Source organism: Juglans regia, chromosome 14 (assembly GCF_001411555.2).
Source record: "Juglans regia cultivar Chandler chromosome 14, Walnut 2.0, whole genome shotgun sequence".
In the NCBI taxonomy this organism is placed as follows: Eukaryota; Viridiplantae; Streptophyta; class Magnoliopsida; order Fagales; family Juglandaceae; genus Juglans; species Juglans regia.
The window spans coordinates 22,190,101-22,203,807 of record NC_049914.1 but is presented as its reverse complement, the minus strand read 5'-3'; the positions used below and the strand labels follow the sequence as shown (position 1 = coordinate 22,203,807).

Genomic DNA, 13,707 nt, shown 5'->3' with positions numbered 1-13,707 from the left:
CTACTTAAAACACATGCACGTGGGATGGGATCGGATCATGGAATGTGTCTTTTAATTCTTAAATTTTTCTTGCAAATTAATTAATCACGTTACATCATAGATATGGAAGGAAGTTGTCTTTTAAGCCGACTTGCAAATATAATTTTTCTATTTCCTCTTTCACAATCTCAAATAAAAGCCATCCACTTCGTTCTAAATGTCATCCATATTGAAGGGGCGAAAATTCCTCTACTCCTACATTGTAATATCCGAATTTATTTTGGGATGTTCTGAAATTATTCATGATCATAAATCAAAAGTTAATTTTTCCATGCTCGACCCTCCAATCCTCTTTCATTTTTCATTTTTGTGAGCGTGGTTTCTTGCTTATTTGCCTGATGTTGAGTGCGTGCTAGTTCCAATGGTTTGCGCCTGTTCTCTTTCTCAACCTCTGTGGGTGCTGAGAGGATATAAGGAGAGAGAGAGAGGTAGACGGGACGAAGCAACTGGAAGGCATAATTACAGAGGAAAAACTTCTTCGTTCAAAAAGATTATGGAAATTTTAGATAAAGCTGCTGATCAAGTCGACTTATCAAAACTTCTTGGGGTTAGCTCATGATGTCACCTTAGTATTTTGGAGAGGTTCGGACCTCAATTTTCTAAAATGAGAAATGATATTTATATTCGTAGAGTTTATAAGTGTCGCATAATCTCTTTGATAAAAATGAATAAACATAAAATTCACATAAAAAAAAATTAATTATTTAATAGTGAACTATATTCTTTTTCAAAACGATTGCACAACACTTACACAATACGTAACATTACTCTTCTAAAAAATATGAAATTTTTTAGAATGTTTTGGAGATGATATTTATGGAATGGAAACCATTAAAAATGTATTTGGATCAAGAAGTTTTTCTGAAAATCATGTTATTTAGGTTTGAAAAAGTGGTGAGAACAATTAAAAATATATTTATGAAGAGTTTTATTTTTTAGTTTATGTGAAAAATTGTTTTAATTGTTTAGGATATCAAGGTAAGATGATTTTTTTTTTTTTTTTAATGATTGAGCTTGTTTTGGTGTAAAGATGTAGGGATTGAGAGTAAGGAATTTTTTTAAAAAAAACTTGTTCTCAAGCATGCTAAAACCGCGGTATCGGTTTGGTTTGACCTATAGAGTTCCTCTAGCTAGTCACACTTTCCGAGTCAAAAATGAGAAGTAATCCATCAGCCTTGAATTTCTTAAAGTTGATTTTTTTTTTTAGTACATTTGGGGAGGCGGGTTTTGAACCAAGACCTCTTTTTGAATGTTTGAGGTTTATGTCAATCAGGCCATAGACTTTTGGTAATTTGTGAAAGAATGAATTCAGATTCTTTAAAGCTATTGATTGAATTTTAGGGTTTTGAGTGAATAAAAATAAACACATAAAGTAGACCGTATAGAATTTATTATGCATTTAATTATGTTGATATCTTCATTCGGACAATTATATGACCTATTTCATATGTCTATCTATTACATAGTCTAAATTCTATCACATGATCTTTGATACAGACTTGGATCATAAGGTTACACGACGATGGCCGAGAACTTTGTTTTAATCAGAAAGTCAATATGACACTTGTATTTCCTAATCTTCTCTAATTTATAGCCCTAAATGGCTATCATTTCTGGTATCTTCTTCTTCCTTTTATCTTTATTTCTTTTACCCCAAAAGGATCCATCCTTTCACGCTGTTTTCTTTCAATTGCCTTCCCTAGATTCCTGGAGTTTGTTACTTGGATCGTATTCTTTGCTAAAAAGAAACACGAAAAGCTTCCTCATAAAAACAGAAATATTCATCATACATACTATTTATGCACCATGCAGACATCTACAGTGATCTCTGTGCGAAATCATGATTATGTGTCATTCGGTTGTGAAACGTAGTGTTTCATGTGGATGTACATATTGGAACGTTTTTGCTGATAAATGTTGTACTCTATAAATAAACATGTATTACCAAGGACGACATTTTTTTCACCTTCTCCAATCACATCGATCATTGATTCAACGACGTTTATAGGTGAGAGCATTGGTTCAGTTCATGGGGCTGATGGAAGGGCTGTGCAATAATTTTTATAAAATATGTACACTATCAAAATCGGTACACTGCGACCTTCAACTCCGACTCATCGAATTTGGAGCGGAGAGCCAGATTTTTGCTCATGATGGCCAACTCACATCAGTTTCATAGACCTATTAATAGATAAAGGAGAAAGTGGGTTTTTCACACTTGCTCTGGGTACTTCGAGAGGCAATGAAGAGAGTGCCATCTTCATTTCAAAAAGTCACCTGTTAATTATTCCTACAGGGTTTGAATTGATTTGTAATTGACCCAAATAACCCGACGCATTTGACAAGCGTTGCCCCCTACCTCACATTTCATACTTAGCAAAAGATCTGACGAACCTAAGCAAAAGAGTTAGTTATTTAGTAGGTGATGTAAAGCCCTGGCTAAACATGCCATCCACAACCTAAGTCACATGCACCTCTGCTAAACAATTGATATATAACACCAATTGAACCAAGCACAGATCTGACGAACTCACTGAGAAAGGTCAGGGTGTAAAAGTTCAATTCAGACGAGTATAGATTGCAGATGCACAAGCAGATTATACACTCCCAAATAGCCTCGAGCTATATATGAACTTATATAGTAATTGAATTCAACGTTCAAATTAACTGAAATGCAAAATTTAATAGTTCGAACTCAAATGTCTTGACGGAAATCCAAAATTTTGGCAATTATAGCTAAAACCACATCCAACTACAGACTCAAAAAACTTCAAAATTCTACTAAAAACACTAGCCGAAGATAAGTCTTAATGCAAACAAACCACCAGGCTTCAATCTCTTAGTCAAATAGGCTAAAACCCATATCCTGCAGCAAAACAAATCCACAAGTAAGAATAGAATAGTAATACAAGAGATAATAGCGAGGAAACATGAATGTGGCAGGGTTATGGAAAGTGGCAATAAAAAATCCGTATAGATTCTTTTCTGAAAAATCTTACATCGTCGGACTCCTCTTTCTCTTCCACTTTCTCCTCTTTCTTTGGCTCAGCTGCAGCAGCAGCAGCAGCTGGAGCACCGCCAGCAGCTGCAGCAACGGCAATACCACCACCACCAGATGGGACTGATGCCAGCTTCTCCCTTCCAGCTGCAATCAGTTCTGTGATATCTTTTCCCTTGACTTCAGACAAGAGCAACTCAATCTTATCGTCATCGGCCTCAGCTCCAACTGTAACCCATGAAATTCATATCCTTTAGCATAAGTTCAAAATCTATATCATTTCAATAGCATTTTTATTTTGAATAGCATTTATCTAAGCATCAATTCAAAATTACTAAACATCCAGATTGTGGCATCTTAATTTTTGCTCCTGTTAACTAAAATCTTTTATCCATATAATCATGTTTTCAAAGCAGGTTTCCCATCGTTCAACATAAAGCAGAAAGAAAAGCTTACAAATTGCTTCAAAGCACATCTTTCAATGTCATAGTGGCCAAAACGCAAGTGTCTACAACTCAGATATAAATAACATATAATAACAAAAAAATTGCATATAATTCAACTAATAAACCCTAAGAGCTGTATTTCATATAGAATTGCACAAGAATCAAATAGAACAACCCAATGGGGTGAAGATTCTGCATATAGCTTCTGATTATTTTAAATGCAAGCTCAACTCACAATAATTTATAATCAACAAAACAATATCATTAAAGTCATTTTGGGGACAAAACTGTCCCCAAAATTCTGCATCAAGCAAATAATTGTACCAAGAAACTTGTATGGAACAAAATAAATCTAAAAACAAATGATCAGAACATCGGAAATATTGATATTTAGCACATACAAGGTCATTTAAAAAAATCAGCAAAGAAACAGTACCAAAACGATTTGTGATATCTTTATTTGTTTTACAAGAATGCTCTACGAACAAGACGAAAAACAGTATGAAACATATGCAAATCAACTATAAACCATAAACTCACACACCATATTATAATTCTGATGAACTAATCAGACCCAGAAACATTATACACATAAATTCAAAACGCATAACGATTTCTTACGCACATAAATATGTGAAACTCTAACGATTTGTCTTCATAAAAATCACTGGTAAAACTATCAGACAAGAAAGGAGTACCTGATCCGAGGATATGCTTCAAATCATCAGTGCAAGGGGTGGTGTTGCCTCCCAACACGGCCAACAAGTACGATGCGACAACCTTCATCTCTGCTAAATCAACCAAAAACATATGCAGCAAATCAGCTTGGGACTTATACACACGAACATACGTAAAGAAAAACACCGAAAGAGGGGATAGATAGATAGAGTACCGGGTGGAGATTCGGATGCAGAGGCTGCGTTGGAAACTGATGGAGTCTGTGAGGTAGCGCCGAGAGTTTATTCTGGTGGAACGCGAAGTTTTCGCAGTGTATAAGGCATTTATATAGCTAGGGTTCGAGCTGATTCCGATACGGGTCAGTTTGATTGGATCGTGGCCGTTCATATTATGTTTTTCAATTACCAAATATTACCTGGTTTCAATTGTTTTGAAAGATACGTTTACTTTTCTTAGAACATTGTCATTGGATTAGTCAAATACCTTTTTATCTTCAAATTTAAATAATTTTATAAAAAGTTAACCTACATTGAATTAGCTAAGCCCATTTCAAATGAAATTTGATCTACAATAATTTCATCTTTCTTTCTAAAGATGAAAAGAACTATTTCAAGTCCAAACTATTTGTTTATTATTTTCGACTCATCTCCCGCGATTTCTTTCTTTCTTCTTTTTTCCTTTTCTCTCCCGCGTCTCTTCTCTCTTTTTCTTCCCTGTCTCTCGCGTCTCTGTCTTCTTCTTCCCTCTTTCTCTCTCGCAATTTCTTCTTTTTTTTTCTCTCTTCTTTCTCTTCTTCTTCACTCTCTCGCGTCTCTAGCTTCCTCTTCCTCCTTTCTCTTCTTCTATGGTTTTTTTTTTCTCTTCGCACCATCTTCGTCTTCCCTCTGTCGCGTCTCTGCCTTCCTCTTCCTTCTTTCCCTTCTTCTAGGTTTTTTTCTCTCTTCTTTCTCTTCTTCTTCCCCTTTCTCTCCCGCGGCTAAAAAAGCTTCCATCTTGTCTCCAGCACGGCATCGCAGCAGCTTCTCTCCAGCACGACAAGCAACTCGGTAAAATTTGAAACTTTGTTCTTGATTTTATTGTTTGGATTTGATTTTATTTTCAACAAGAGTTTTTCAATTTGTAGTCCTGATTGAACACGATAGGGCTTAATTTTATTTCTTTTTTCTAGTTATGCTGCTTGTTTTCAGTAGCTGCTGTAAACTGCAGTGTTGGTTTGAACTTGTGTGTTAGTGTTTTGACAAAAAAGAAAAAAAAATAGTCTGCCATTTTGTATGTAGTAGCAGAGTAGCAATTCTGGTTGGAGAGGATGGTTTTGATCACCTGGGCATTTTGTACAATCATCAAAAAAATAGTCTCGGCATTTTGTATGTAGTAGCAGACTAACAGTTCTGGTTGGAAATGATGATTTTAGAATGAGTCTATGTAAAGGTGCCTTTATGCTCCTATGTGGCTCTAAGGAAATAACTAGGCAAAATCCAAAAAAAGTCTCATACTCTTTAATACTTAACAGTTTTCACACAGGTCAAAGACCAATTTTATTTTTTTTCTATTTTCTATTTTCCTAAGCTACAAAGCAGAACTTAGTTCATGTTACATGCAACACAAGGAGCTTTAATTAAAAATAGATAAAGAACGTATGTCATCATGGTGATAGCAATGCCAGTAATTATGGGTTTAAAGAAGGTAGTCAAGAGGATACAGTAGGACAAAGGCATTGTAGAAGAAAAAAAAAAGTGATGAGGTAATAGTGGTTATGGTAGCATTGGCATTAACGATAGTGTTCCCAACAGGGACCTTGTTTACCTAATCATGTCAACTTTTTTTTTTTTGATAGATCGTAGGCATGTCATCTTCACATATATACACAAACAAATACACACAGGCACCTATATCAACTTCAGCTAATAGGTTATATTGTTTCAAGCGTCATTCAGAATGCCATAGGAGTGCCTACCATTTGTTATCTAATCTGTTTATTGCCCGCTCTCAAGGGGTGGCACTCTTCCCGTCCAAATTTAAGATTTAAGAAATATGCATGATTCATACAAGCAAGTCTTACAATTCTTGTGGGTGAAATTAGCTCGCAAAGCTATGACAAATTGATGCCAATAATCCAAAGATTGACTAAAGCAATAAAGAAAATTTTAATGTTGAATCCAAAATGAAGTTTGATTGTACAGATTAAAAGATGTGACTGAAGATAGCTGATATATTTTATGCAAGTACCTTTGTTGATATAGACATAAGGATATAGACATAGAGGATATATTTTATGCATAACGGTCAAAGTGATCTTCATAGGTGCCACTTTGTATCATTTATACTTATCTTCTTCCCGTGTACCACCTAGAATCACTTGCCTTGCCATCAAACAGTTATCATTTACAGTTATCCAGCGCACTGTCAACATCTCCCTCGAGTTACAGTTGATGAAGATTAAAGTTTGATGGTCTTGCACTGTCAAATTTCTAACAAACATATGAATATATTCATATATATTAAAAAAAAAAAAACTGTTCGTTAAACAAGACCATCAAACAGGACCATATCATACACTACTAAGACCATAAATTAAACAAGCAATCTGCATGTCTGTTGTTTCAGTAGCAATCTGTATGTGAAAGCAATCTGCATAGATATTGCATGTTTAGAATGACTACTAGTCTGAGTCATGGGGTGGGGCAGAATCTGATGACAATGTGTCTGATGAAATTTTTGGCATTAGAATGACTACTAGTCTGAGTTGGTCTTTAGATGGTGAACTTTTTTCTGGAAAGGAAGGCATGGGGTGTGGAAACCATTTTGCTAATACCAGTTTAGAGTCTGGTATGGTCATGTTGATATATTGCGTGACAACAGAAATAAGTTGGTCTTGCTAATACCAGTTTAGAGTCTGAGTTGGTCTTGCGTGATGTGAGTATCACAAAAATGTTATGGTCATGTTGAAGCTTCCAGAGATGAAGCTGTTGGCTCTCTGGAACTCTCATCATCAATCTCTTCCCAGGCGACTTTTGGAGACAAGGTTTACCCACAAAGTGGCTGCAGTCCCACACCTATATTTAAAGAATAATTCATGATTTTCCAGAAAGAGTCACATAAAGAATAAATTCCTCTCAACATAATCATACCAAACATACAAAAAGGTTTTAAACCAACAAATAAGAGTTGTATGATTTGTACAATGCTTGGACCCGAGTAGGGTCGCCTGATGCAAACCCAACACACACAACAATAGTAATGCTCTTGATATATTGCACCAAATTCTGCTCTGTATGGAGAATTAGTAATGCTCTTGATATATTGCACCAAATTCTGCTCTCCATGCCTGATCATCATCTGGATATGGGAGTGTGTTGTTGTGTGCAACGTCAGAATCCTCTCTTCTTAGCGGTTGCAATGCAGATTCTGGCAATTTGCTCTCTACAAAATACTGCTTCATGGTGATCATCTCCATCTTGTGTTTTCTTTTGAGCTTCTCCATTTGCTTCTTTAAATTTTCGTTGTCTTCTTGAACCTTTGTAAAGTTCTCCTGCATTGACATGAAGATAAAAAGAATGAATAACTGATCAGAAAACTTCAAACTCTTAACCCCCCAATGTATTTCTAGGTTGTTAATTTCATTTGTTGGGTTATCATAGATATTGCATGTTTGTATGTGGCTACTGTTTTAGTTGCACTGTCTCTGATATTTGTATGAGTCCAGTCTTAATTTTTGGATATTATACTTGAATCAAGGATGGATACCACATTTGATGAAGATCCATTCTTTAGCACTCTATTGCAAAGTGGTGAACAAGGTATATCAAGTACCCTAATGACTAGTAGCCATGAGAATATTGGACTCCAAGCAACACAATTGGAAGGTGAAAAAAGGCCACTTAGTAAGAAAACGCAACGAGGTATGTCTTTCACCGTAGAGGAGGACAATCTCCTAGTGTCGGCTTGGCTCAATATTAGCATGGATACTATACGGGGGACAGATAAAAAATACTCTCAAATGTGAGAGAGAATTAGCAATTATTACAATGAGCATAAAAAACCTAGCATGGCAAATCGTTCAGGGGGATCATTGACCAATCGATGGTCGGTGATCCAAAAATGCACAAATAAATTTTGTGCTGTTGTGGCTCAAGTAGAATCTTTGCATCCAAGTGGTGCGACAGAGCAGGATAAGGTATGAGTTTCTAACTAAATTTCATTTTAAATTTTTTTGCTAAAATTATATTCTCACATTCTTGTTACATTTGCATATTTAGATTGAAAGAGCTAAAATCATGTATAGAGAGACTGAGAAGGCCACATACAACATGGAACATTGTTGGTGTCTATTGAGACACCAACCAAAATGGCAGCAACACGTGTCCATGTTGTCAACTAGAAGAAAACCACATGGGAAACGCCCTGCTATGGCGGAGTCGACTCCACTAAGAGACGACACGATAGATGACAATGTAGAGGTCATTTTTTAGAGGCCTCCAGGGAAGAAGACTGAGAAAGAAAGGGAGAGAAAAAGGAAGGCTGCAGAATCTTGCGATGCAGAATTTGTTGAGGCCTTAACTTGCATGACAAATGATAGAGCTGTTTTCATGTCTGAAAGAAGACAAGCGACTAGTAAATTGGATGCTGATAGGGCTCAATTACTAGTAGAGAAAAAGAAGATAAATGATACGGAGAATAGGAAGATCGATATGGAGATAATGAAGATGGATCTTACTGGCATGAGTGGAATGCAACGAGAATATTTCTTGAATCTTCAAAAAGAGGTTTTTGAGAAATCAAGGAAGCGATTTTCATCTCAATCTCAATCTTCATCTTTTGAAGATGTGTAGCCTTTTGCTGGTGGGGAGTTTTGGGGTTGTAGCCTATGCTATTTTGTGGTGTTTTATTATTTTGGATCACATATATGGATGTAATGTTCATAGTTTTATATGTTGGTTACTACCCTATTCATTACTCTTATTTTGCATTAGTTGGTGATGATGTTTGTAAGAATTGACTTGGTTGCATTCAAGATCGATGAAATTCATTTTGATAATATTGATATCGTGTGATTAAATTTTGTTTATTGGATTGTAAAAATGAAAATGAATATGATTGTTATAAATTATAGGAAGTTATGAAAATAGAATTAATTAAAAAATAATAATTAATTATAAAAATAAAAAATAATAATATTTTATTATTATAGAGAGTGTGATGACTAATCCAATGTAGACTTTAAGTTTTGAATGGTTAGCTAAAAGTGAAAAAGTTATATATTCTTCAAAATTTGAAGAATAAAATAGTCAATCCAATGCCAATGCTCTTACGCTTTTATTTTAGAGAAAATTTACTTACAACCATGAATTGCGTAACCGCCGCATAATCGTTTTGAAAAAAATGAATAAAACATGGGATCCACATGAAAAAAATTAATTTTTTAATAGTAGACCCCACTCTTTTTCAAAGAGATTACGCGACGGTTACGCACTTCACGATTGTATGTAGAATTACTCTTTATTTTATTCACTTCCTGTTATTCAAACGAATAATATAATTTTATGCATAATATTATATATATTGAGTGATAATTTTATTTTATCAGTATTTTTTTATTTTAAATTTTAAAATTTTTATAATTTTCAATAACTTACATAACATTACCTATGGTTAGGTAAGTAAAACTATAAGTATAGATATCATTTTTCTAATAAAAAACTAATATGTCACATATTTATGTCAATAATTTTGTAAAAAGAATAATTATAAATAACAAAATAATAAATAACAGAAATAAAACTAATCTATAAACGAAAAATAGACTAAATTTGAGAAAATAAAACTTCAAATGAATATAAATATTAGCTAAGTAGAATTTTAAAAAATATATATGATAAAATAGAATAAAAAATACAAAAACTTGATAATAAAAAATAAAACAAACGGAAAGTGTTCAATGTGGTGGCTCGATTTGGCCCTCACCCAAGTGAACTGCTAAGGCTATAAAAATCTTTCACCGACTCCGACTCCAACTTCGACTCCGACCAACACCTGTTCCACCTCCGTCAATCGAAGTAGTCAGAATTCAGAATTAGAGTCCATATGAACTCCAAACTCTGACTTTTTTTTTAAAAAAAAAATAGAGATCAAATGTATATGATAGTTTGAATTATTATTACCTTTTTATTTAGATAGTTTGAATTATTAAGTTAACTAAACGATATCATTCGATTTCAAGTGGAACGATGTCATTTTGTGCACATCAGAGGTCCAAAATGCAAGACCCCCTTTCAGCCCCTCACTTTCGCAAACCTTCTCTCCCCTCTCTGATCTCTCTGCTTGTCAAGGACTTAGCCATGTTGTGCCTTCCTGCTGTTGTCTGACGCCATTGTGTGACACACCGTGAGGCTGACTACAGCGGACCGAAATGTTACAATTCCTATTTTTCTGTTTCAATTTTCGGGAGTAAATGTAGAAAGTGCAGACGGTGGATCAGATGTGAACATTCAACCAAAGACGTCTTGAGGATCGGCAATAGCTAAGTATTGTGGCCATCATAGTTTAAGCTACGGAAAAATCATAAATCAAACAACAACAAAATGATATAAAACATATCTTATAATTTTACAAAATAATTTTGTTATCTTGGTTGTAAACTGATTGTTAACTAGTTGGAAGGGTATTATTGTCATTTCTGATTTAAGGTTCCAAAATCACATTGGGTTGATTGTGAATTTTATTATATTTGTTGTTTGAATTGGGAGATTTCGGTTTGTAGCCTTTGAATTGGGGGATTTTATTGTTGAAAACTCCATCCAGACAATGCTCACTCGATTGCAGCTCTATCGAACTTCATATAAATTGTTCTCTCGATGCTAGCTCAATTGTGGCTTAAGCAAACTTTATACAGATTATTTACTCGATGCTTGCTCAAGCGAACTGCTCAACTAAGCAAAAACAATGGGTTAATTTAATTAAACAAGTTTTGTCTTTCCACAATAAATATGCGTGATTTGTATTTTTTTAAAATCTGTATGAGTTTTAGTATTTTTTTTCTTTTTAAAACCATACACATAACACATGTTTTTTCTTTTCAAAACAATATGCCTTCTTTATGCCTGGGTTTTGGTTTTATGAATCTATATAACCCTTAAGTATATATTTTTGTTATCACGGTTTTCCTCCTCTAAAACTAAGGGATTTCAATAAAGTTGAGGTACTTTCTAAAAAGTATATATATATGTCTGTCGACAAAATGATCTTAATGTGCTTCCAGTGTCTAGATTATTTTCGTAACATGTTTTTATTGGTTATTTCTTAATTGTTTCAGTGCAATTTATATGGATATGGATGCTACACCTACTGAAGGCGATTGTCCACAAGGGCATGCCACATTTCCTACACTGATAGGTACTTCCACTCCTAGACCTACATCTAGATCAGCTATTTTCTTTGCAAGTAGTTGAATACCTATAGATATAGAAGATGAGAGTATTCTTAGTGAGGAAGAGGAGTTAGATATTGATGTCGATTGACCACCATGATCTAGTAAAAAGAGGTCGTGAACATGAGAATATTTCACCAAAATCTCTGGTAATCATGAGAACCTGTAAGCAAGACGTCACTACTGTGAGCAACTTTATGGTTGTCATTCGAAGAAGTAAGACATTTTTGTATTAATAGCACATCTTATGGGTTGTTGTGGTATAAGATACATAAAGGATCGGTGGCCAATGATCAGAATAAGCAAAGTTACGAAACTTTTATAGCCATTAATGGTACGCAGAGTAAGAAACTATCAATCTCTCAATACAGTGAGAAAATGTTGAGGGATTTGGTTATATCTTATAAAATAAGGATAATGGTAGGTGGTGTATGAGATCCAACATTGCTTGGAAATGAGAAGTTCTTGCTCTTTATAATGTTCTAATGGGGCTCTAATTATATTATTGACTAGTCCTTTTGGAGTATAGACCATGTGGTTTGGGTCTTCCATTACGGCATTATAAATGGCATCAGAGCCTATCCCAACAAGAAATGTGGAACTTGAGCTGTGCCACCTACAATGGATAGGCCTGATGAGGACGTTGAGAATTTAAGAGGGTAGATTGTGATACTTCATATGATAAGGATAAGGGTATGTGGTGTATGAGATCCCACATTAATTGGAAAAAAAAAAGTTTTTGCTCTTTATAAGGTTTCAATGGGGTTTTAATTGTATCATTGACTAGTTATTTTAGAGTATCGATCATGTGATTTGGGTCTTCCATTGGGGCGTTACAGATATTCTTGCAAAAATGATCATTACATATGAGATTCCTTTTCTCACCGTTAAAGGAAAAAAGCTTCCATAAATTTATGTAGTGTCTTGAGCCTCAATTTCCCATGCATTCATTCTATACGGTGACGCGAGATTGTTTGAAGAGACATACTAAGAAGGAAGCCCAGATGAATGAGATGTTTATTGCTACTGACTAAAGTGTCATTCATGACTGATACATGGACATCTATACATAATCTCAGCTATATGTGTATCACAACCCACTTCATTGACAATGAGTGAACGTTGCACAAACGGATTATTGGTTTCAAACAATTTGAAGATCACAATGGGTCATCCATTGAAAATGAGATGGATGATTGTATAAAGGATTTAGAGCTTACAAAAGTATTTTGTATCACAGTTGACAATGTTAGTGCCAATGGCACTGGAATATATTGGTTCAAATACGACGGTAAAAGTGGATACAATTCGTGTGAACGGGTTTATCCATATTCAATGATGTGCTCATGTCATCAACTTCATATTTGCTGAGGGTTGAAGGAGGTTGATTATTTAATTATCAAAAGTCCGCAACCTTGTGAGATATGTGAAAGCTTCTCCCCAAAGGCTTGGTAAGTTTAAGGCTATAACCGAACAATTTGAGATCTCATCTTCTATTATGTTGAGCTTGGATGTTCCCACTCGATAGAACTCTACATACACAATGTTGGATATAGCACAAAAATACTAAAGAGTATTCAAGTGGATGCAGGTCGAAGATAGGGGCCTGATGTATACTTTGCTGGAGCCAGTAGGGTAGAAGGGAGCTCGATGTGCTTGGCACTGTTGATTGGGCCAATGTGAGGTACTTTGCTTAATTTTTGAAATTATTTTACTACGTAACTGTGCGTATATCTAGTTCCAAATATTGTATTGTGAACATGTATTTTGAGGAGCTATTAGGGATTTATGACCACCTATAACATAACTGTGATGACACTACCAAATTGTTGAATGGTATGGTTATGAGGATGAAATCCAAATATAATAAATATTGGGAGGATGTTGAGAAGATAAATAGATTATTATTTATTGATGCGATTGTTGATCCCTGATATAAATTGATTATTGTAGAATTTTAGATTAGAAACGTTCTCGGTAATGAGAAGTTTGATCAGTTTATTTGTGATATCCCATATGATAAGGATATGGGTAGATGTTGTATGAGATCTCACATTGTTTGGGAATGAGAAGTTCTTGCTTTTTATAAAGTTCCAATGAGGCTCAAATTATATCATTGACTA

At 34.7% G+C, this 13,707-nt stretch overlaps 1 protein-coding gene across 2 annotated transcripts; it reads right to left on the bottom strand.

The window, feature by feature from the left end:
• Positions 1-2,636: 2,636 nt before the first annotated feature.
• LOC109008756 (60S acidic ribosomal protein P2A) lies at positions 2,637-4,507 on the bottom strand. 2 transcript variants are annotated; one of them, XM_018988973.2, is made up of 4 exons: positions 4,376-4,507; positions 4,182-4,274; positions 3,039-3,265; positions 2,637-2,905 (listed from the first exon to the last, which is right to left on the bottom strand). In XM_018988973.2, the coding sequence occupies exons 2-4, from the start codon at positions 4,267-4,269 to the stop codon at positions 2,879-2,881; spliced, it is 342 nt and encodes a 113-aa protein (XP_018844518.1). In that variant the 5' UTR covers positions 4,270-4,274; positions 4,376-4,507; the 3' UTR covers positions 2,637-2,878. The 2 variants fall into 2 exon arrangements, with proteins under 2 accessions (XP_018844518.1, XP_018844519.1); XM_018988974.2 differs by having other exon boundaries at positions 4,182-4,271; positions 4,376-4,506.
• Between the last annotated feature and the right edge of the window lie 9,200 nt (positions 4,508-13,707).